Consider the following 24239-nt stretch of genomic DNA (forward strand, 5'->3'; position numbering starts at 1 on the left):
ATCTCTTTCAAATTCCATATCTAGGTTCCTGTAGGGCCCTAGTTGTGCATATTACATTTTGGAACTGATTGGTCAACAAGATTGCCGACTGGAAGCCATCTTGGATTTTGATTGTGGAAGTTTGAAAAGCAGAGAAAAGATTCAGACATAGATTAGTCTTTGGTGGGTGCCAAGATCCCTCTGGGATCTCTTGGTATATTGAATGAACAATATTTACATTTGATGTGGTGTTTTGTATAGGTCCTACAATGTGACCAACCTAATGGAGGACCTGAAGTTTCTGTATCGTACAGCGGGAGGGCAGGGCCAAGGTATTACCTTTCTCTTCACTGACAACGAGATCAAGGATGAGTCTTTCCTCGAGTACCTCAACAATGTGCTCAGTTCTGGAGAGGTATGCGATCATCTAGACTTTTCAGATGGGGTGTGGTTTACACAATTCAGCTTGGTTTCAATTACTGATTTAGCTTTGAAATCACTTGATTTTCTTCCAAAAAAAGTCTTTGTGCCCTTAAGGTTTAAGGTCCCTTCTTGGTTCCCCACACAGTACAAAAAAAAAAAAAAACGAATAATTAAAAAAATAGGGGGAGTTGAAGCTATATATTTTGCATATGCATACTGTTATTTATAAAGAATAGAAATATAAGCAAGTTGTTAGTAACATAAGAAATTATACCAAAACAAACATATACATAACTTTAAAATGAAGGATATATTTATTTGAGGTCATAATCGCAATATCAACATGCGAATTTACCTCATCAGACACAAGACTTCTTCAAAATAATGAAACAAAATCAGAGTGTCGAAAGTTATCTTTTCAAAGCACCTACCTGGAGGATACCGGAAGCTAGGAAATCAATACACTGAAAGTGAAAGTAGATCAGTAATTATACTTAAAGATGCTCCACCGCCAACAGAGGATGAATGATATTCATTATTTGAACAATAATTGGTGTTCAATCTTGTGTATGTATGTCTAATTAACACAAAAATAATATATATATCTTCATTTTGCATTTGGTGCATACGCAATCAGTACTTCATTCCATATAGGATATAGTGCATCGGAATTTTTTTGGGATGCAATTAATTATTTTTGATATTTTTAACTTGACGTAGAATTAGAAGCTCCAACTTTTCAATAGTGGAAATGGTGTAAAGTAAGTAACTTTTTTAACTGAAGAAAAATACTAAATCGTCTGCTCCTGTTTTTGATAGTGAAAAAATACTATTTGTCGGCGGTGGAGCATCTTTTTTCGGGATGCAATAATTTTCATATTTTTAACTTGACGTAGAATTAGAAGCTCCAACTTTTCAATGGTGATAATGGTGTAAAGTAAGTAATTTTTGTAACTGAAGAAAAATACTAAATCGTCTGCTCCTGTTTTTGATAGTGAAAAAATACTATTTGTCGGCGGTGGAGCATCTTTAACGATACATTTTAGCATTACTGCAGAGCCATTTAATGTCCGATGTCATGTTGAGACGAATGGATGAAGATGGCTATTTTATTTGAACGTTTAGATATTTTATTTATTGAACTACAGGCCTTGTTATTCATTATGCAATGACTTCCGGTTTTTCGCGAAAGGGCATGCAGTCAGCAACTGAGCAGAAGATGTTATACATTTGTGTTGATACTTATGATTAATTGTGGTAAGTACTGTTGATAAGTGATACATAACATTACATTTTATTTATTCATAGTTATAATCAACGATCAAATGGATAGAACGCTCAAATTCTTAGTCAATTTATCCAGCAGTGAGGTTTGACATTTAATGTAAATATGTCAACTTCCGAATGATTTATAAACATTTAAAAGTACATATTTTTTTAGTTTCATGAGTATCGGAAACGTTTTTTCTTTATCATAGATTAAACAAAATATGAATTGGTAATAATAAACGTAGTTGAGAGAGTTTTTGTGTCATTTGAAGAGTGGGTCAATCTATGAAAGCCTTGCTCTAACAATATGATGTTAACATGACGAACGCAAGACACTTTTGAAACATATAAACAAAGCCAGCGATCTCACGATTACCGGAAGTACTAATGCATGTGAAAGTCAATAACCTTCATGAAATATTGTGTTTGTTGTCAAAAAATCAGTCTCCATTAAAAGTTGTTTTTAATAATACATTAATGTGAAAAGGCTGCATCCTAAAATTAGGAATGTCTAGTAAAGTAATTACCCTTTATGCATGAATGAGTGGGACATGGGGAAGGTGGGCGGTGCGAGATTATTGTACCCTTTTTGTTCTTGTAACAAGGATAATCACGGAAGTTCCAATATTAAAAATATGAAGGCATTTTAATACAGTAGTTTTGGAACAAACGTAAAACAGTGTTGCATGATTGTTGTTTTTATTCAATTGTGAAAAAGGAATGAGTTAGTGTGGTTTGTACATAATCATGTTAGTGTTAAATGCAGTGTCTGTCATTGAGCTGACGGAGCATGCATATGCTTCTCAGTCGATAGAGTTGTGGATTACCACTCTGGAGACCTGGGTTCAATTCCTCATTCCTGGTCGGGGCAAATGAAAGGAATCATGTGTATTTATCCCAATTCTTCTTTGATTAATTTACCTTTTAGGATTCTGTAGTTTTGTCAACAAATATTGATTTGAAATATAAAACATCAATAAATATATATGCTGGTTAATGGTAAAAAGTTGGATGTCCCCTGGCCAAAACAAGCTGATCGTGGACATTGATTGTCACGCAATGAGATTAATCTATAATAGGGTGAGACTTTGCCGCCCGGTGGACTTGAACCTGCGACTTGGTGCTACTGGTCGTCACTTTACCAGTTAACTTGGTTCAAGGGAAATTTCCTCTAGCCTGAAGCTAGGAGGCTGTAGTATCACTAGTTTATTACCTTACAAAAATGAATAAACACATATATACACTGTTAGTAAAATATTGGATTGATAAGTTTTCCTTTATGAAAATTAATTTATTCCTTTGTTATTTCAGTGGAAAAAATGAGATTGTATCCTACCAGTAGACTAGTCAACGAATCACGAGACGGCTATGCAGAATACATATGTGTAACCCTGTAGGTACATATAAAAGTAATATGATTTGAAAAAAGTAAGTGATATATATGTATTTGTCTATCCTTTCTCTCTGTCAAGCCGCACTCAAGATGATATTTGTCACTTCTGTTGCAATTATCATGTCCTGGCTCAATTAGATACAGCCAAACCTGTCTATTAAAGTGACACCAAAGTTGGACATAGTCACAATAGATAAAATCTGTCCATATTTTACGAATACAGATAGCTTTCAAGGAGTTTTCCTCCTTTATACAGAGTATCTATATAGTAACTCGCATGCTTTTATTTCACCAAATGGAACTGATGTATTGTCCTTTCTCTCTGTCACCGCACTCTGGTTTGTCTACAGTTTATAAAGGCACAAAAAAAAAAAAAATAAAGTCTCTTTAAAGATATAGTTATTTCACCCTGATGGTTGTTTAAAAAAAAAAAAAAAAAAAAAAAGACCTTTACATAGAGGTGCCATTTATATCAGGCTTGACTGTATTTAGATGGAGGCATTTCCAGTTGAAAAAATAACTTGATTATAATATTTGGGTTTATATAATTTTGTTGATGTATATTTTAAGGAATGGTGCACATGCTTAGCTATATATATATACATTGACCAAAATACTTTTGTCACGCTCACTCTTGCATCATTATCTGTAGTTCACAATTAAACATCTTTTTGTTTTGCTTTGCAGTTCTTATCAGTTGTGAACTTGTCAATAGCAGTACAGCAGTTATCTCTGGTTATGGATCTACAAAGCTTATCAGGGAAAAGAGGATAACAGAATGATGTGTATTAAGTTTTAGCAAAGAAGGTCCATGTGGAGGTAGAAACAAATTGAATGAAAGATTTTACAGAATGTGATATTTGAAGATCCATGCAGATTGTACATATATGACTGATAATCATAATTGACTAAAATAGCATTTGTGTTTTGTCTGCAATACTGTGGAATGATAGACAAGTACATGAAAAAGATGAGGTGGTATTATTGACAATACCATTTGAATCCCCGGGGGGGGGGGGGGGGGGGGGGGGGGGGGGGACAAAATAGGTGAGCGATACAGGCCTTCTGGGCCTTTTGTTACGAGTTATTGCTAGAAAACTACATGACTTGTGTTTTGGGCCCTTCATTGTTATGTCCATCTGTGTCAAAAGTTTAATTAGTTATGAAAGGCCAATTTACTTTAAATTTTACAATCTTAAAGCATGTGGTACATTGTATGTAAATGTGCATTATTTTGTTCCATTAAAGATGGTTGAAAAAATCTGCTTTGTTTTTCATTGATAATTAAAGACTGCAGTCTTCAGTAACGTTTTCTAATCATCTCTTGTCTGTCATCGAACATCCTCTGTAGTCCACACCCTTGGTAGTCCATCAGGCCCCGATTTCTCGAAGCAAACTTGTATGAAAAAACTGACTTAATCAAGTCAGAATGTTTTACATAAGTTACATAAGGAGAAAAACTTAAGTTCTGACTTAAGCCTGCACTTTTGTTTCGAGAAATCACAGTCTGATCTTCATAGATTGAAGGACTAAAATTCTGAACAAAAAATATGAATTTCATGGCCCTGAGATTGGGTCTCAGATTTTCTTCTTGAGGGTGTACTCCGATACTAGTTACATAGGGAAGCATTGTTTTTAGAATTATTTGTTTCCCTCAGGAAAAAGTTAAACTTTCTAAGATCACAGGGACCTGGCATGAGTTTTCAACCAACACTATATATACTATATACATTGCATTATATATAAATATATCTGTATTATAGTATAAAATATGTAAATGTCGTATATCCCTGTAATGAATTTGAAACCAAAAATTGAGAGGGAAAAAAAACCAAATAGTCAAAAAAAGCTGTATGGTTTCTGAGCCACAGGACCAGAGAGGCAGACCAAAAGTGGTCAAACTGACCAAGATGTCTACAGTATTTTTCTCGAAATCCAGATATACATGTACTCAAATTTAATACTCATTACAGATACAACTCTCCTTTTTCAAATACCTTTTACCAAAAGAGTGTGTTTCCTGAATCTGGAATATCAGGCTTTCCCCAAAGCAAGAAAGTAAAGTTTATTATATGTACACAGTTTTCATATGAAAATGAAACAAAACGTTTGACCATTATTTATTCAATTGCAATAAGATTTCATACAAATTTAAATATATATGTGATGATTATTTGATTTTGATATGCATTTTTTCGAGCCCTGAATAATCCTTTAGCAAAAAAGTCAAAATCTTTTTTAATTAAAACATTTCTTTCTTTTCAAAATATACTACATAATTTTTAAATTGTATTTATTCTACCAAATTTTCTTTTAATTATGATACAAATGTACTTACCCTATGGGTCTCCATACTTTGTATGGAAAAAGTAGTCCATTTTGGATGTCTTGTTCATTTGTTATAGAACTTTAACTAGCCGATTTTAGATGTTTATCATGATATTATATTAACCAAATGCATAGCATGACATAGAAAATAACTTTTAAAAGATATTTGAGTTCCTTTTCAAACACTATGCGACTTCACAAATTCTAAGGATTTGCAGCAAAATTTTAACAGTTTTGAGGCACTAATTATATTTGAAAAGGTGTTTTTAAATAAATAGTTTATTCACATGGATAGTCGGTTTCCTACTGAACATTTTGGCATATAGAATACATGTTTTATTTCATTTTTTGAACTTGTAATTCTAACTAGAAAAACACACCTTAAAAAGGGACCTATCTTAAGCTTAATAATGATAAAACAATACATTTTGTTTCATAATTGTTCATGGACAAATGGTAATCATACGTATATGTATGTAATTTATATGTGTATCAATTTAACGTCAATTAATGATCTATTTAGAGAAATTCCTTCATGTAATGATACAGCCCTGATTGATTTGTATTGTTTTTTTTGTCTGTCTCTAGGTTTCTAACCTGTTCGCAAGGGATGAGCTGGATGAGATCACGCAGGAACTCATTCCTGTGATGAAGAAAGAATTTCCACGTCGAGCTCCTACCCAGGAGTCGCTTTATGACTATTTCATTTCTCGGGCTCGTAGTAACCTCCACACTGTGCTTTGCTTCTCCCCTGTAAGTACTGGCAATGGAAAACTCAACTCCACAAATTTAAAGTAGTAGTGACTTCGACTATCAACAATGTTTCATTTTTTAATTATTTTTTTTATTGTTACCATGGCAAAATAGTAAAGAAAACATGCACATTTACTGTTTCCTTATTGGGCAACTTTTCACAATTTTCTGTACACATTAGCCAGTAAGTCAGTGCCTTAGTTTCACCTTCTGCACTGACAGACATATCATTTTTGATATTATTTTCTTTCACCTTTGGAAGAGTCAAAACAGCTGTAGATAATGTCATGCATTGTGGCTTCTAGGTGTTTTTTTTTTGTTTTTGTTTTTTGGTTTTTTTTTTTTTTTTGGTCATGAGGTATGTAAAATGGAAGTTTGATGTAATATTTTGCCTGTTAGTTATGAGGTGTCCCTTTATGTGAAGATATTCATTGATGTCCGGTTTTCCAGGTGGGAGAGAAATTCCGTAACAGATCTCTGAAGTTCCCTGGGCTGATATCTGGTTGTACCATGGATTGGTTCAGTCGCTGGCCCAAAGATGCTTTGATCGCTGTGTCTGGACATTTTCTCAACAGTTTTGATATTGCTTGTACAAATGAGACTAAATCCCAACTTGTCCACAGCATGGGCTCTGTCCATGATAATGTCGCCTCAGTCTGTGTGGAATATTTCCAGAGGTAAAAATTTCAGTGCCATAAATATTAAAAGAGATTTTATGAATAAGGATTTGTTAGGTCATCTGACCCGAAGGATCAGGATGACCTATTGTCATCATGCACCGTACGTTGTTGTGCGCTGTTCGTAAACTTTTCATTCAAACGACTTCTTCTCAATAACAGAAAGGCCCAGGGTACTGATATTTGGCCTGTAGCATACTGAGATGAAGGGCTACCAAGTTTGTTCAAATGAATGACCTTGACCTTCATTCATGGTCATAGGGGTCAAAAAGGCTAAAATCTTTAAACAACTTCTTGTGAATAACTAAGAGGCCTAGATACCCGAGATTGGGCCTGTAACATACTAGGATAAAGAGCTACCTAGTTTGTTCAAGTGAATGACCGTGATGTATTAAATCATGAAATATTTTGGAAAATTGAAGCTTCAATAAGGGGTCTGTTGTATTGCTGTGACTATGTTGTTTTGTGCCAATAGTCAGATGACCGTTAAGGCCCATGGGCCTCTTGTTTAAATTTTGGGGTTAGAAACTGGTGCCTGAGGGTATAATCTTGGAGATTTAAACTTGATAGTGGGTTAGATAAGTGATATAAAGCGTTTTTAGGGCAGAAATAAGTTATGTCATCAGTTGCAACAATACAAAGAATTAGAAAAATATTGATGCATAAGAAAATGTTATATTATTTAGTAGAAAAGGACATAAAGTTTTAAAAAAACCAATGTGACATTAAAGTGAACAGTCGGGCAAGGATGGCTAAAGTCGGTAAAAATGGTGTGAATGTATCCAGTATAATTCCTTATGAAATAGAAAAATAAAATCTCTCGCCAAAATCTGTCTGCGTACGAAGAAATTAATTTAAAGCATAGGAATCCTAAAACGTCCTCCCGGCTGACTATGTCCGTGGTTACATTTATATGCAGCCTCGCTTTCAATGCTTTCAACTTTCCTTTACTTTAATGGTCAGAACTGGGAAACGTAAGCAGAACTTGGCCGTCGTATTAATATGTGAGAACTTTTTTAAAGCCAATGAACGCATTTAGACTGGTTTTCTTTGCCCGACTATTCACTTTTAAGTGAAATCCACTGTACATATATCTAGAAGAAAAATAAATATGTCCAAATCAGAACAGTCAAACAAACTGTTTGTGAATATAATATATTATATTTGATATACGTAAGTTAGATTAATTTTAATTTAGATGTTAGTTTAAGATTTGATTAGATTGTAAATTATATTTATTTTAAATGAGACGGCAAGATGTCTTGACTGCACATTGTAGGGGCCTTGTAAATATTAATGGTTGGAGACTTAACACCTTTGACTTCAGTGTTTAGTTTTGTAGGTACCGACGTCAGACACATGTGACACCAAAGTCCTACTTGTCTTTTCTGGATGGTTATAAGAATGTGTACAGTAGTCAGCATTCAGACATCGCAGAAATGGCACGAAGAATGAACACAGGCCTGGAAAAACTGATTGAGGCAAGCGCATCTGTGGATGTTTTATCAAAAGAACTGGCCGTCAAGGAAAAGGAGTTGGCTCAGGCTAATATTCGTGCAGATAAGGTATGATTCTACTCCATGGCAGGATCTTACTGGAAACTCTGAAAATGTTTGTACCATTTTTGGATGTTGAGTACAGTGCTTGTATTCATGGTGTAAAAAACCCACAAAGAAATGCTTTATGATGTTACTTTAATTGGCTTATATTGATATACTGATGACATGGATTACAGATTTTACAATAAAATATTGTTGTATATTATAAGGTATTGGCAGAGGTCACTGTAAGTGCTCAGGCTGCTGAGAAAGTCAAAAGTGCTGTACAAACAGTGAAGGATCGTGCCCAAAAGATTGTAGACGAGATAAACTCGGAAAAAACAGTGGCCGAGGCAAAGCTGGAGGCTGCAAAGCCTGCATTGGAAGAGGCTGAGAATGCTCTAAAGGTATTTAATGTTACAGTTAGTGAAATTGAATAAGTCAAAAGGGATTAATTTGATTAAAAATTCTTTGTAGAATACAGCTTACAGCTTCATATGACATAATCTTAACTCTAACATTGTAGTGCAACTAGTACAGCAACATTGTTTGAACTGGTTTTAACAAGAAGACACTGTAATCCAAACCTTGATTTATTAGTACATCGAATTTTCCTCTGATATTTAGGAAGCTAAGAATGCTATAAGTTATAATATAATAATAAGGCTGTAGGATTCTACTGAGCCAGAACAGAAATGTCTCTGTTATAGCTATGAATGCTATAAGTTATAATAATAAAGCTGTAGGAATCTACTGAGCCAGAACAGAAATGTCTCTGTTATAGCTATGAATGCTATAAGTTATAATAATAAAGCTGTAGGAATCTACTGAGCCAGAACAGAAATGTCTCTGTTATAGCTATGAATGCTATAAGTTATAATAATAAGGCTGTAGGAGTCTACTGAGCCAGAACAGAAATGTCTCTGTTTATCATATATCAGACAATCTCATATTTAATCCTAATTTACTCTGACTACAAGGAAATGCTGTATGATTTTACAGACTATTAAACCATCTGACATTGCCACAGTAAAGAAGCTGGGGAAGCCGCCTCACCTCATCATGAGGATTATGGACTGTGTGCTGATCCTCTTCCAGAAGAGAGTTGATACTGTTACTCCTGACCCTGAACGACCTTGTCCCAAGCCTTCTTGGAGCGAGTCTCTGAAGGTGAAAATATTTAGTTAAAGTTACTTTCAGACTAAACTAGAATGAAGGTGTTTTATGGTTTACATTAATTGAGAAATGGCTTTTATTAGAGAAACTGTAGTGGGTTTCTTTCATACCAATGTATTATGTCCCTGCATTTACTGTTTCTAGGTCACCTTAGAGGAAGTCTCAAGTGACCTATTCTATTCACTTTTTGTCCGTCATCGTGCGTTGTGTGTTTGTAAACAATTTATATTTTCGACTTAATTCTTCTCCAAAACTGCTGAAGTAAATTCAATGAAATTTTGTACAAACCTTCTAAGGCATAAGGCAAGTCAAAATTGTGAAAATATATGGTCCACACACCCCAGAGGGCTGTGGCACTCCACTCACAGATGTGGTAGAATCAAAACTCTCCATAGATTAAAAGGTATCAAGGCCCTCTTCCAAAATGGCAAATTTCATACTCCTGGGTTCTCAGATTTTCCCCGGGAGATAGGGGGTCAAATTAACAGTTTATATAGGAAAACATAGTCTGAGATAGCATTTTAACATCATATCCACATAGGTTTTGGCTGACCCAAGGGGACAGATTGGCGGGGCCATAAGGGGTCAAAATGGCTAAAATTTCAAAGATCTTCTTATAAATTCACAGATTTGATGGAACCAAATACTCTTCATAGTTTCCCAGGGAGCTGTGGGTTGGGCCAAAAGGGGTAGATTTGATTAAAATTTCAAAAATCTTCTTCTCTACTCACAGATGTGGTAGAATCAAATACTCTTCATTGATAGAAAGGTCTTAAGGTCCTTTACAAAAATTGTGAATTATATGACCCCTGTGTTAATGAAATGAGGGCAAGAGTATCTATAGGGCTTTAAAGGAATGCTGAAGAAAAACATTCAACATTTTAGAAATGCTTTGTTGCCATGGTAACATAAATGAAGACTCTAAATAGTCAAAAGAGATATTTTTTGAAGAAAAAAAAAGAAAAGTTTGGAGCGATGTCAGATTTCATTAATTCATATTAGCTTTTGAAAAAATAGATCTCTGAAACCTAGAACAACCTCATTTTTAACTGTATGTTAAGGAGTAAGAAAGATGATGTTTTGGCCTTCTCCTGATTTATGAGACATCCTAAACAATATAATGTTGTTTTATTTGTACTGATGTGTAGTTGCTGAGCAGTTCATCATTCCTAACCACACTGCAAACATTCCCGAAGGACACAATCAACGGTGAGACAGTTGAGCTACTAGCGCCATATCTTAACATGGAGGACTATACCTTTGAGACAGCAAAGAAAGTGTGTGGTAGTGTGGCAGGTTTACTATCATGGACAACAGCTATGTCCTTCTTCTACGGAATCAACCGTGAAGTACTGCCACTTAAGGTAAAATTCAAGTGTTGTATTTATGATAGTATGCTTCAGAATGTGGTACTTTAAGTCAACCCTAGTAAAAAGTTCTCCATGGATTTGTTACATTAATGTCTACTTTGTGCTATTTGAGTGCTAATGAATAGATATGAAAAGTACAGTGTAGTTTCATTTGAATTTCCTTCCAAGTTTTATTTTAAGGAATTTTCCTTTCAATTTTTGACAGGCTAATTTAGCTAAGCAAGAGGCTCGACTTCAAGTTGCCACTAATGAATTGGCTACAGCTCAGGGTCAGCTGGATGAAAAGCAGAAAGAATTAGATGCTGTCCAGGCCTTGTATGATGCAGCAATGCAAGAAAAGCAGGTAAGGTCAGCAATTGATTATTGATATAGGCAGATTGCCTAAAACACTATGTTCACACTGTCTTTTTGTATGGATGGCATCTGAAAATCTTGTCAGACAACTCTTACTGGATCAATTTCAATGAAACTTAACAAAAATGTTTGTTTGGAGCAATTTCGTTCAACTGACATACAATATGGATTTCTCTAATTTGATGGTTACCATAAAAGCATAAAGGTGGTTTCTGATGGGTAAAAATTATAGGTATTGTTTAATACATAATGTATATTTAGCTGAAAGTTGTGATAAATGTGTTTTGAAGGATCATGACAAATACAGCATTTATTGTTACATTTTATAGTTTTCAAACCATTAAATATCATTTAGTTGCCATGATTATCAAATAGAATCTTATGATGAACATGAAATTAATATGATACAATTGAACACATGATCTCAAATGTCAGGAGTAGCAGGGATATTTCTTTTGACTTACAGATATATATCATAATTGATCAGTGTTTGGTTACTTGTATATGTGAAATAAACTTTTTGTACCAATGTAGGACCTACTGGATGATGCTGAGTCCTGTAGAAGAAGGATGACAGCAGCCTCTACTCTCATTGGAGGTTTAGCTGGGGAGAAAGTTCGATGGACTCAACAAAGCAAGCTCTTCAAATCACAAATTGAGAGGTGCTAAATCTTCGTTTGATTACTAAAGATAAAGAGTTTTGTTATTAATGATTTCAAATTCTATGTTTCTTCATTTTGACTCCTAAGCTTTAATCATGTCTGAAGTAAATAAGTTTTTGAAAAGCTTCGGTTTTGGGACTTAAACTCATAAATGACATCGCTTTATTCTTTTTTTTTTTTACTCCATGATATATATATCCTGTTTTTGCTTCATAATTTATTCTTGTTTTTGCTCCATACTTGCAGACTTGTTGGAGATGTTCTCATGTGCACTGGTTTCCTGTCCTATTCTGGACCTTTTAACCAGGAATTCCGTACCAAGCTACTGAAAAACTGGCAGAAGGAATTGTCTCACAGACATATTCCATTTACCACTGACCTTAACCTCATAACTATGCTTGTTGACAATGCTACTGTGAGTAACAGAAAATCAAATGTACACTGTAAACAGCAGCATATGTGATGCTTTTAGAGCGGAACAATTGTAACTGTTGATTTCTTTCCTTTAAGCTAATATTTGTAATTTATGATCACATATGCTCCTTATTTGAATGGGGAAAAATGAAAAATATTGTTTATTTAATTTATTTTTTGCTTAATCTTCCATAGCATACAAGTATTTTTGTATATAGTTTATCTTGTTACTTTTCACTTCTAGATAGGTGAGTGGAATCTCCAAGGTCTGCCTAATGATGAGCTGTCTATACAAAATGGTATTGTGACTACCAAGGCATCTCGCTATCCTCTATTGGTGGACCCACAAGGCCAGGGCAAGACATGGATCAAAAATCGAGAGAAAGATCGAGACCTCCAAGTCAGTTCAAACAAGTTATTGTTGTTTCTTGACTTGCTCATTTTGACAATTGATCTTTTATTGAAAGAATTTTCCTTTTATATGATTTCCTCTGAGAGTTTAAGTTAAAGTTCCAAAAACTACCCTTCCATTTGCTGGTTAAACTTGCCTCATACACATCTTCCTTATCAATATTGATTGATTTGGATTGTTATTCATATTCAAAGGTCAAAGGACACTTCCTAATATTAAAGAAATGTGTCCATGCAATACATGTATATAGAGCTTTCTATAGCATATTTAGATCAACCTTCGAGTACACTTTAACCCATAGTGCATGCTTGCGTTTGCTTTACAGGTCCAAATTATTAAGTCACTGTTACTAAAAAATTGACTTCTTGTAATATTTGTTGCTAACAGTATTGATATGACAAATATTTACTGTGAAGTACCTCCAGACTAGACAGCCCTAATACTGCAGACTCTCCAGTCATCAGTGTAAAATCTTCTGTAGGTGACCTCTCTGAATCACAAGTATTTCCGTACCCACCTTGAGGATGCCTTGTCTCTTGGACGACCTTTACTACTGGAAGATGCCGAGGAGGAACTTGACCCAGCTCTTGATAATGTCTTGGAAAAAAATTTCATCAAATCTGGATCAACATTTAAGGTGAGCTGAATAGGGAACAAAGAAAAGCATACTCAGACTGGTTATTGAATTATACTTTTCAAGCAATCACTTGCAATGGTTTAGAAATACCAGAAATGCATACGAGGAAATATCAATTGCTATATAGGTAATGACAATTTTCTGAGTCAACTTCAAAGGAAAAAGTTTATGTCAAAGAAAACACATATTGAAGGCCAAAAGGGATCAAAATGGATTAAATTTCAAAAATCCTCTTCTAAATTCACAGATTTGATGGAACCAAATACTCTTCATAAATTGAAAGGTCAAATCGATTACTGACTGACTTCAAGAGCCTGATGAGCCAATAGATATATTGTTTAATATCTTTGTTTCATTCTGTATATGAATCAGGTGACCATTAAGGTCCATGGGCCTCTTGTTAGGAAATACAATAACTTGTCAAAGAGTATTTGACATTTTACAGTTACTCACAAACATATTACACCATGTGGGCACGTCAACTAAGTAAATATTCAATGATCTTATGAAAACAATTGTGTGCAATCTCCACTACCAGGTAACACATAGAATTGATCTGACTGTAACATACAGAGTCATTACCTTTGTAATAATTTATTTGAAGTCATTGTGATCACAAAAAACTTGCAGATGTACACTAATTAAGCTCTGAATGAGATCTGTATCCTGTTTAACATCTATAAGATCTGAGAAAGTTTGCAAACAGAAATTGTTCATTTATTTGGTACATAAAAGTTCGCAAATGAAAATTGTATGAAAAGTTTGATGTTACAGTCCTGGTGACAGTATAAATATCTATCAGGTGTCTTGAACTGTATAACTCGAGTGTGTTGTATTGTACCATATTCAGTTAAGGCTCATGGGCCTCTTGTAATTTCAACATTTAATATTTACTTACAGGTCAAAGTTGGAGACAAAGAATGTGATGTGATGAGTGACTTTTACCTTTACATTACCACCAAACTCCCAAATCCTTCCTACACACCAGAAGTAATTATCCATAGCCAGCTTATAATTTTATAAGTGTCTAATTGAAGCAGATTCAAAATGATGACAGAAATTATAACCATATATTGATTTTAAATCAGAAACAGAAACAATACACTACATACATGAGAATCTATGCAAGGAAGAAATTTACACTGAAGTGAAGACCATTTAGCACCTGAAATGCCATGTGTAATATTTTGCATATATAGCTCTCTATTTGATTATACATTTTAATTTATGAAGAGATTTTAAGAGAATGATAATTTTTTAAGATATAAATTTTAATGGTTATTATTGCAAATAATTGAGTTTGACTTAAATATATATGAGCACTTTGAACATTTCTAAATTTGTTTTTGATTGTTAGGTGAGTGCCAGGACAGCCATCATCGACTTCACTGTAACCATGAAAGGTTTAGAAGACCAGTTACTTGGTCGTGTTATCATGACAGAAAAAAATGTAGGTGGACAAGTTCAGCAGTGTCTTACTTCCTGTTTTGTAAATTAAGTTTTAAATACACATTGTGGTTTTTTTTTTTTTTTATTGAAAGTTAAATTTGGAAAAAGACTGTATATTTAAGCTATGCATCATACTTATAGCTTTTTAAAAAATTTGGACTATTAGACCTCAAAATTTTATAAGTCCAACTATTTAATCACTAGTCCCAAATTAAATATACAGTTGATTTGCTTCAGCTATTCTGTCAGGATAAGTTTACGATTTTGATCCAATTAAATTACAAACGCAAATTCTCACCAAATGATGCATCCAGGCAGAAATAATTGCATACTCTATATTGCACTCAAAATGTGTTGAAAAACACAATTGGACACCATATTTGTTAATATAGTATTGCATTCAGGTGGGGAGCCACTAGTCCAATCCGATTAATTAATATGATTGGCACTAGTCCAGCTATGAAATTTCAAGTCATGGGCATCGGACTAGTGCTTAAAGTCACAGACTGTATTTAATTAACAGGAACTGGAGGCTGACCGTGCAAAGCTCATGCTGGATGTCACTGTGAACAAGAGAAAGATGCAAGAGTTGGAAGATAATCTCTTGTATAAGCTCACAAGCACAAAGGTAACTTCATATTTGGATCATTGCATGTGAATTTTAACCAGTTGCTTGGTAAAAAAAATATAATTTTGACTTTTTTTTTCCAATGTGAAAGAAAAATCTTTTCAATGTTCTTGCCCTTATATCTATGAAAAAAAACTTGTATTGAAATTGAATAGTTCTAGATGTTTGTTTTTTTCCATCTGAAAAAAAAATCATGTTGGTGTAAATTGAGCTGAAAAGTACATTTCTGTAATTTCTTTTATGGAAAGGATGAAATATGCCTGTTTCCTGATTTATTTAACAGGGCTCACTGGTGGACGACGAATCACTCATACAGGTACTGTCAAACACCAAGGTGACAGCTGCTGAGGTCAGTGAGAAATTGTCTGTGGCCGCAGAAACTGAGATAAAGATCAACGAAGCTAGAGAGGAGTACAGACCTGGTAAAACCTATTAATGATGTCAGATTCATTATTCAATGCAAATTTATTATTAGTTAGCCAATTGGCTAACAGTTCTACTCTCATTTAATTTTTTCAGGTGCATGTGGATTTGTAACAGTGATCATTGTGCATTAAAATTGACTTATTGTTAGTTGTTATTAAGAAATTGTTGTATCAATGTACAAAACTAATAGGTATTATTTTATTACAATAAACTGTATGAGTGATGACTTTGTTAACAGTGGCCACACGGGGCAGTATCTTATACTTCCTGGTCTGTGATATGAGTATGGTCAACAAGATGTACCAGACATCCCTAAAGCAGTTCCTTGGCCTATTTGATATCTCAATGCAAAAGTAAGTTTCACAAACATAAAATTAGCTGTATTTTGCTAGCATGAGTGTTAATTTAATAAAAAGATTTAGACCAGTTAGAAAATACAAGAAAAATTCTGTGACTTATTAAATGCAATAGATAACATTATTTCAGTTCTGTAGAACTATCCTTACAACAAACAAAGATAAAAAAAGTTTAGTAACATTGGTAGTAACAAGTTTAGCAGAGATAATAACAAAAATATTATTTTAATATATCACATGCAGTTACCAAGATTAACACTTTATGGTGTAGAATGAAATCCTTACAATGTCATGTTTCATTCATCAGACAAAAATATGATATTAAGTAAAAGGTTACATCAAATATAAAAGCGAGAAAAAAAGAAAAAAAAAGTTTAAAAAAGGCTATTTTAAATATTGAAGAAAAACTTTCTGATTTATAAATTTTGTTAACTTTTAGTCTTTTTCGCTCTATATTAGTTAACAGTAGATGTTATTTGTGCTAAACTAAAGATATCCCTTTTAAAGTTTATTAGATCCAATTACATATCTAATTGACATCAAAGCAAAAGATGTTTTTAAGCATTGTAACGGTATTAACAACAAAATGAAATGCTGGTCGGGGCTTTCTTAGGAAAACATCTGATTGTCGGAGAATGATAATTCTGAGAGCGTCTAAGCGAATGATAAGTAAACACGTCATGTACAGGATTGTAACCTATCCGAAACAGTATCATCAGCTTATTCGCTAATGCGATACAAGGAATATGTCTGTATCCCATTGTGTTCATACCACCTTTAATGCAATCAAAACACTGTTCAATCTCTATATAAACACTCAGTGACTTTGTCAATATATTGTGTTTCATTATTCATGATGAACGTTCCTTCATGGTTATGTAACAGAATAAGCCTCACTGTCAGGAGGGACAACTCAGCGACACATATTTCACTACAGTGGACTTTTCTAGCATACTGATATCATAGTAAAACCAAATAATCTGACTTGGAACCACTAGAACGGGTCTGTTTCCGATATATGAGCAAATTTTAATGTATTCTTAGACTGAATAGTCACATTTAAGTCACACATAAAATCGATGTGTTAGGTAATGACTTAGAAAAAAATTGTTCTGTTAGCTGGAAAGTGTTAATATGCTGACAATAGGGAGAGGAGGAGGAGTATATTTCACCAATCAGCTTCAAATTTCAGTTATTCTTGATCAATTAATAGACTAGTATACTCCACTTCAATTCATACATTGTATAGTGTTGCCTGTTTTTAACAGATCAGAGAAAAGCCCAGTACCAGCCAAGAGGATTAACAACATCATAGAGTTCTTGACATTTGAAGTTTTCAGTTACACCTGTAGAAGTTTATATGAGGAGCACAAGTTCCTTTTCACACTGCTGCTAACCTTTAAAATCAACATTCAGAAGGGACAGGTTAGGCCTGAGGAGTTTCAGACATTCATTAAAGGTACTTTCACGATACATGTTTCTGTTCAACTTAATGACTACAAATTTGATGGAATTACCACTACTGCCCCTACTCTGCCAAAGAGGGCCTGAATCATCATGTCAAAAAAATCTTTTCTTCTTACTCAAGGATGTTTTTTGATCAAATTTTTAGATTAGCTAAAATCCATTGAGAGCAAAATATATAGATTGTGGTTGCACTGTTTGGAAAGTTCCTGAAATAGATCCCTTTGGAACACAACATAAAGGGCAATTTGAACTGACCACAAAATGTCCAGATTACAGAAAATATCTATTCAGATATTAATTTGAATGTTAGATATGTTCAGGTGAAATTTACCATATAATACAAAAAGAATTGAATCAAGCTGTTACAGAAGATCAATAAGGCTGTCATGGCCCCGTGACTGGAGAGTTGTTAGAACTTCATTGGTAGAACCTCGGTCTAGATTTTGTAGGATTGCCAGTTTAAATCCTGTATTGGCCATTACAACTTATTAATTTTAGAATATTTTCTCCACTACTGTATGATAATGCATATTTATAAAGCTTTTGTATGCCCAAAGAAAATGTTATCAGTATTGAGAGCTGAAAGGGTATATGATAAGTATGATGGCCGGATTACTCTAGAACCACATGGCTGGTTATGACCGAGATGGTTGACATGTTGTATCATGTACTGTCTCATTTCTCTTCTATTGAGTTGTGTTAATGTGGTCTAATGACAGGTGGTGCTGCATTGGATCTGAATGCTGTCACTCCAAAACCAGCACGATGGATCATGGATATGACATGGCTCAATCTTGTTCAACTCAGTGGACTTCCCCAATTCAGCGAAATTCTAAATCAGGTACAATTCAAAATTGATAACAAGAATAACTAGTCTTAAGTTTATGATGAAATTCTAAATCAGGTACATTTCAAAATTGATAACAAGAATAACTTTGGTCTTATGTTTATAAATTTAGTTTTAGATTGAAGTCTGAGAATATCGGAAAGGATATTGTAGCTGCATATAATGTATATCATTGCCAAGATTTACATGTACCGTAAAAACTTGTGTAATTTGCGCACTTTTTCTGTACAAAAATAAAATTTGAAGTTGGGGGTGCGCAAATTACATTGATAGAGTAGTTTTAAAAAATTTACGGGGAAAAAATCTGTCCATTCTGAGGGGCTGGCGATCTATGAATGTTGAGGTACCGCTCTGTGTATAGTAGCCATTTTATATAATAAAAGGTATTAATGATTGTAAAAACAATGCCTCACCTATTATAGTGGATTATCTATGGCTAATTAAAGTGTTAAGTTATGACCACGATGTCTTGTTTACATTTGCCCCGAGAATTTCAATGGCGACTGACTGAAAGCATGGCTTCTACTGACAGCAAGAGATGTATACCCTGTACACCTCGTAGTGTAATGGGACAGCCACAATCAGTGACTTTGGCCGGGTCAATGTAGTTTACCTGTATTTTTTTAGGGTAGAGAGGCTATAGAGAGAGTCTGTAGAGAGTGTGTGTGTGTATACACAAACATGTTTACCCCGGCTGCAGGCCGTGTGCAAAAAGTCAAAACACACGTGGGATTTATAAGATGCCTAAACTGACCTATATTTAGGACTTTCAATAAGTGATTTGCAATTGCATTACTGCAGAATTAACAAGCTACAAGATTAGTGACATTTTCAACCGTTTTGGTGTATATAATTAGCCTTTAGCTTTGCACATGAAACTCCGTAGGGCCCGACTGCAGGCCGTGTGCAAAAAGTCAAAACACACGTGGGATTTATAAGATGCCTAAACAGTGGTTTGCAATTTTATTACTGCAGAATTAACAAGCTACAAGGTTAGTCACATATTCAATCGTATTGATAAATATAATTTGCCATCAGCTTGGATCTGGTACCGTACAGGTAGTGAGTTTAATCACAATGTGATTGTTGCAAGCTAACGTATCCGCTAGCCGATTGCTGTTGATTGTTAATGATCTCAAACACACTAATTACTTATTGTGACAATTTTAAACAAATAGATTCTAATCTTTTTGAATATTCCTGATTACTATTCATGTGTAATATCTCAAAACATTGACATGTGCATGGAGTACGGCGAACCGGACCGCCGATGTTTTGGACATCTGCAAGATATTTTAGTTTCAGGTTACGGTGGCCAATAAAAGAAAACAAACACAATGTGGTTTTGATATGTTATTTCTTCTTAATACAACACTTCTTTGTGCAAGTTTTCAAGCATTTCTGGGGAATATTTTGCATTGAAATTGTCACCTTCATACATCGATTTTGGGACTCCCTGGACATCGTTTTTCCCCAAAAAAATTGATGCGCAAAATAAACTGATAGTAAATTTTTTTAGCATTTTCAGCCCTAAAAAGTACCTGCGCAAATTACACTGGTGCGCAAATTATGCCAAGATTTTGTGTACTCTTAATTATGACGTCAAAAATTTTTTGTTGTTTACACATGTATCCATGACGTCACTATACATTGATTGTTGTCTGAGGACAGCTCCCATCGAGCAGAAACATGTAAACAACTCTGCTAATTGAATCATCAGCTTTTTTAACAGAACTGCCATGTTGGACTCACTCCTTTATGATTTATACCTGGATTCTTAGTGAGGCCTCTGTATTCGCCTTGTTTTAGGACAGGTTCTATCGAGAATGTCTGCGAATTCAACATCCTAGGACGTTGCGCCTTCACCCCCACGAGTGATTATATCTTTGGGTTATAGTAATAAACTTTTCCCTACCAATACCCTTTAATAAAGGAAATTCAGAATTTTGATATGAATTTAATGTTTAGGTATCGCGTAACGAGAAAGCTTGGAAGGCGTGGTTTGACACTGAAGCACCAGAAGAGGAACAGGTCCCTGATGGTTATAGTGCTTCACTTGACTCATTCCGAAAACTGCTACTCATAAGGTAAGCACAAGAGAAGGAATATGTTTGTCAACAGGGACCAGGATGTAATGAATCTAATTTTTGTGACATTTTATCAAAATTTAATGGAGCTTGCATTTTCCCCTCCATTCTTACATTGAAGAGAAAAGGGATCAAATTGGAAAGAAATTAAAGATACAACAGGAAAATGTTTGAGATGAATGATAATTAAGGATGAGTAGTGATTATGTCGAGTTGGTTATAGATCATGGTGTCCAGACAGAACAATTCCTCAGGCTAGGAAGTTTATTAGTGATGCAATGGGACCACAGTACGCTGAGTCTGTCATACTGAACTTAGAGGCAACATGGCAAGAGAGTGACAACAGGACACCCCTCATATGTTTGTTGTCTATGGGCTCAGATCCTACCAACCAGATAGAAGGGCTATGCAAGAAACTTAACCTTGGTAAGTCTCCAAGATAAAGTAGATAAGGAGCTCTGTAAAAAATCTACTTCTGGGCAAGTTTTAACTTTACCAAATAATAAATAGAGAGGTTTAACTTTTTCTTGGTAAGATTCCAACCTTACCAAACACGTAAAAGCAAAATTTCTTTATTCACCATGTCTGGATACGTCTGTCTGTCATTCACAAATCTTGTCCAAACAACACCAAAACTACATACATGTTTTGTAAAATGGCCAAAACCTTTTTATTATTTGGATCCATTTTGCTTTGATTTGGTCAATTGAGGTAGCATATTGATGCTTATTATTCCATTACATCATTTTTATATGGCATTAAAAGATGACAAAAAAAATATGGTCATAGTTTTCATGACACCTGTTGAAAAAAATAATGTTTTCCTTGGGCTTTGTGTTCAAGAAGGATGGCATTTCTTGAGTAGACACTTAATCGTCATGTCTCCATACAACCATGGCAATCAATCTATAACATATACTCAAAGGTAAGGAATAAAGTATAATAAAGAAATAACTGAATGTTATCTTTGAATGATTTGCAGAGTTCCGAGCAATTTCTATGGGACAAGGTCAGGAAGTTCATGCAAGAAAATTGATAAGTCTCTTCATGCAATCTGTGAGTAACATTTATGAATATAAGTTTTGTTTAATATGTTGTACAGTGGAACCTCCCGAAACCGAACCTTCTCAAAACCGATCACCTCTAGAAACCGTACATGGATGTCATGTACGGAATGAATTCCTCTTTATTAATAGTATATAAAACTTCCCAAAACCGATCCCTCCCAATTCCGAATACCGGACCGATTTTGAGATCGGAATAGTCAAATGTAACTAAAATACACTTCTGAAAACCGGCCTTACCTGAGCGACACCGATAGATTGCATTGAGGTCTGATCAACCGACCGTGAAATACACACGTACATGTACCATATAGTTGTCGCATGCCATGTCCTGGGGCATGTATACAGATGTGAAGGCTATAGGTACACGGTAATTATACCTGAGATAGTGGTGAAATTATTTAATCATGTCTATTGTTTAGATATTTAACGAAAGTCTACCACGTGCACGCGGTTTGTTTACTATATGAAAACAAGCAGAGCTAGTAATAAAGAGATAGTTTCGTATTCAAATCACACGGGTTTTTTTATTTACATATGTTGTAAATTATCTGTATGAAGAAGCCGAAGCCATGTATTGTTTTAGAAAATGACTATGTCATATAATGACCGGCATCGACTGATCATCGTGTAATTAGACCATATAATTTGATTCTTGACGTAACCGGAAGCGATCGGCCGTATGTAGGTTAGTGCAGACGAGAACATCCACAAGAACATTCACGCAACTAACTAAACTACGTTTATAAGCGGTAACAAAATCAAGATTGTTGTAATCCATTCCTTTTAAACGTATGATTCTCTCTTTTGTGATAACATTCACATTAACAATCAATATCGGTCGGTTTTAACGAACACTAGGCATACATGCGGTACACTAGTGTAAAAAACCGACTTCCGATCGATTAAATCCGGATCGTAATGATCGGTATTCGGTTCACTTCTCCAAACCGAACCCTCTCTAAACCGGCCGAAATTATGTGCACCGACCATGATCGGTTTCGGGAGGTTCCACTGTAATTTTCACACTTTGTGACAGCAGATAATTCTTCCTTTTTTTTATTAGGTCATCTGACCCAAAGGGTCAGGATGACTTATAGTCGTCATGTTTCGTCCGTCATTGTCCGCCGTCCGCCGTGCATTAACTTTTCACATTTTGAACTTCTTCTCAAGTTCTACCAGTGCGATTTTGCTGAAACTTACATAAAATGACCCTGACATGGTCCCGACAAAGTGTTGTTATTTTTCGGGTCAATCCGAAATTCAAGATGGCTGCCACAGCCACCATATTGAAAACACATTTTGAACTTCTTCTCAAGTTCTACCGGTGCGATTTGGCTGAAACTTGCACGAAACAATCCTGACATGGTCCCGACAAAGTGTTGTTATTTTTCGGGTCGATCCGAAGTCCAAGATGGCCGCCATAGCCCCCATCTTGAAAACACATTTTGAACTTCTTCTCAAGTTCTACCGGTGCAATTTGGCTGAAACTTGCATGAAATGATTCTGACATAGTCCCAAAGAAGTGTTGTTATTTTTCGGGTCGATCCGAAATCCAAGATGGCCGCTACAGCCGCCATCTTGAAAACACATTTTGAACTTCTTCTCAAACTCTACCGATGCGATTTGGCTGAAACTTGCATGAAATGATTCTGACATAGTCCTGACAAAGTGTTGTTATTTTTCGGGTCGATCCGAAATCCAAGATGGCCGCCACAGCCGCCATCTTGAAAACGTATTTTGAACTTCTTCTCAAGTTCTACCGGTGCGATTTGGCTGAAACTTGCATGAAATGATCCTGACATGGTCCCGACAAAGTGTTGTTTTTTTTCGGGTCGATACGAAATCCAAGATGGCCGCCACAGCTGCCATCTTGAAAACACATTTTGAACTTCTTCCCAAGTTATACTGTTGCGATTTGGCTGAAACTTGCATGAAATGATCTTGACATGGTCCAGACAAAGTGTTGATGGCTACCATGACACTATATCTAATTTATTTCCTATATGATTATTGCCAAGGTAGTCAGATGACCGTTAAGGCCCTTGGGCCTCTTGTTTATGTTATGGTCCAGGGTAACCCTATGGAGTTGTATTAAAGTACTTACTTTTTTAAGCGAGATAGACTAGTACTGTAACAGTAGGTGACTGATTAAAGTCTCATTTATCAACTGGTTAAATAGAAGAAAGAGATCTCAATATTAAGAAAACTAAGTTGGAAAGCATTTCAATTTTTTTCTGATACAAGGTTAGAATACATCTGATTCAACAATTTGATTAATTAGCATATACCTGTACTGAGTTGTATTTTTTAACAGGGAGGCTTTGCCATGCTGCAGAACTGCCATCTTGGTCTAGATTTCATGGATGAGTTACTGGAGACCATTGTTGAGACCCAGCAAGTCCATGAGGAGTTCCGTGTGTGGATAACGACTGAGGTCCATCCAGCCTTCCCCATCAGTCTTCTACAGGTAAAACAAAATTTGCGTGGACTTCTGTAATAGTCCCCATTACAATTAGATCTTGTTATC

The 24239-nt window shown here is 35.0% G+C and overlaps 1 protein-coding gene across 1 annotated transcript in view; it reads left to right on the forward strand.

The window, feature by feature from the left end:
* Nucleotides 1–24239, forward strand: part of LOC138317504 (dynein axonemal heavy chain 8-like) — a 91843-nt gene that overhangs the window by 60108 nt on the left and 7496 nt on the right. Inside the window, 23 exon segments of the mRNA XM_069259230.1 lie at nucleotides 241–394; nucleotides 5981–6145; nucleotides 6596–6822; nucleotides 8165–8387; nucleotides 8591–8767; nucleotides 9363–9530; nucleotides 10685–10900; nucleotides 11112–11249; nucleotides 11795–11922; nucleotides 12169–12337; nucleotides 12581–12736; nucleotides 13230–13385; nucleotides 14286–14375; nucleotides 14743–14835; nucleotides 15358–15462; nucleotides 15746–15884; nucleotides 16127–16241; nucleotides 17513–17703; nucleotides 18431–18552; nucleotides 20527–20645; nucleotides 20869–21071; nucleotides 21628–21701; nucleotides 24027–24179. Of these exon segments, the coding sequence (XP_069115331.1) occupies nucleotides 241–394; nucleotides 5981–6145; nucleotides 6596–6822; nucleotides 8165–8387; nucleotides 8591–8767; nucleotides 9363–9530; nucleotides 10685–10900; nucleotides 11112–11249; nucleotides 11795–11922; nucleotides 12169–12337; nucleotides 12581–12736; nucleotides 13230–13385; nucleotides 14286–14375; nucleotides 14743–14835; nucleotides 15358–15462; nucleotides 15746–15884; nucleotides 16127–16241; nucleotides 17513–17703; nucleotides 18431–18552; nucleotides 20527–20645; nucleotides 20869–21071; nucleotides 21628–21701; nucleotides 24027–24179 (3481 nt within the window).

Source organism: Argopecten irradians, chromosome 3 (genome assembly GCF_041381155.1).
Source record: "Argopecten irradians isolate NY chromosome 3, Ai_NY, whole genome shotgun sequence".
NCBI classification, from domain to species: Eukaryota; Metazoa; Mollusca; class Bivalvia; order Pectinida; family Pectinidae; genus Argopecten; species Argopecten irradians.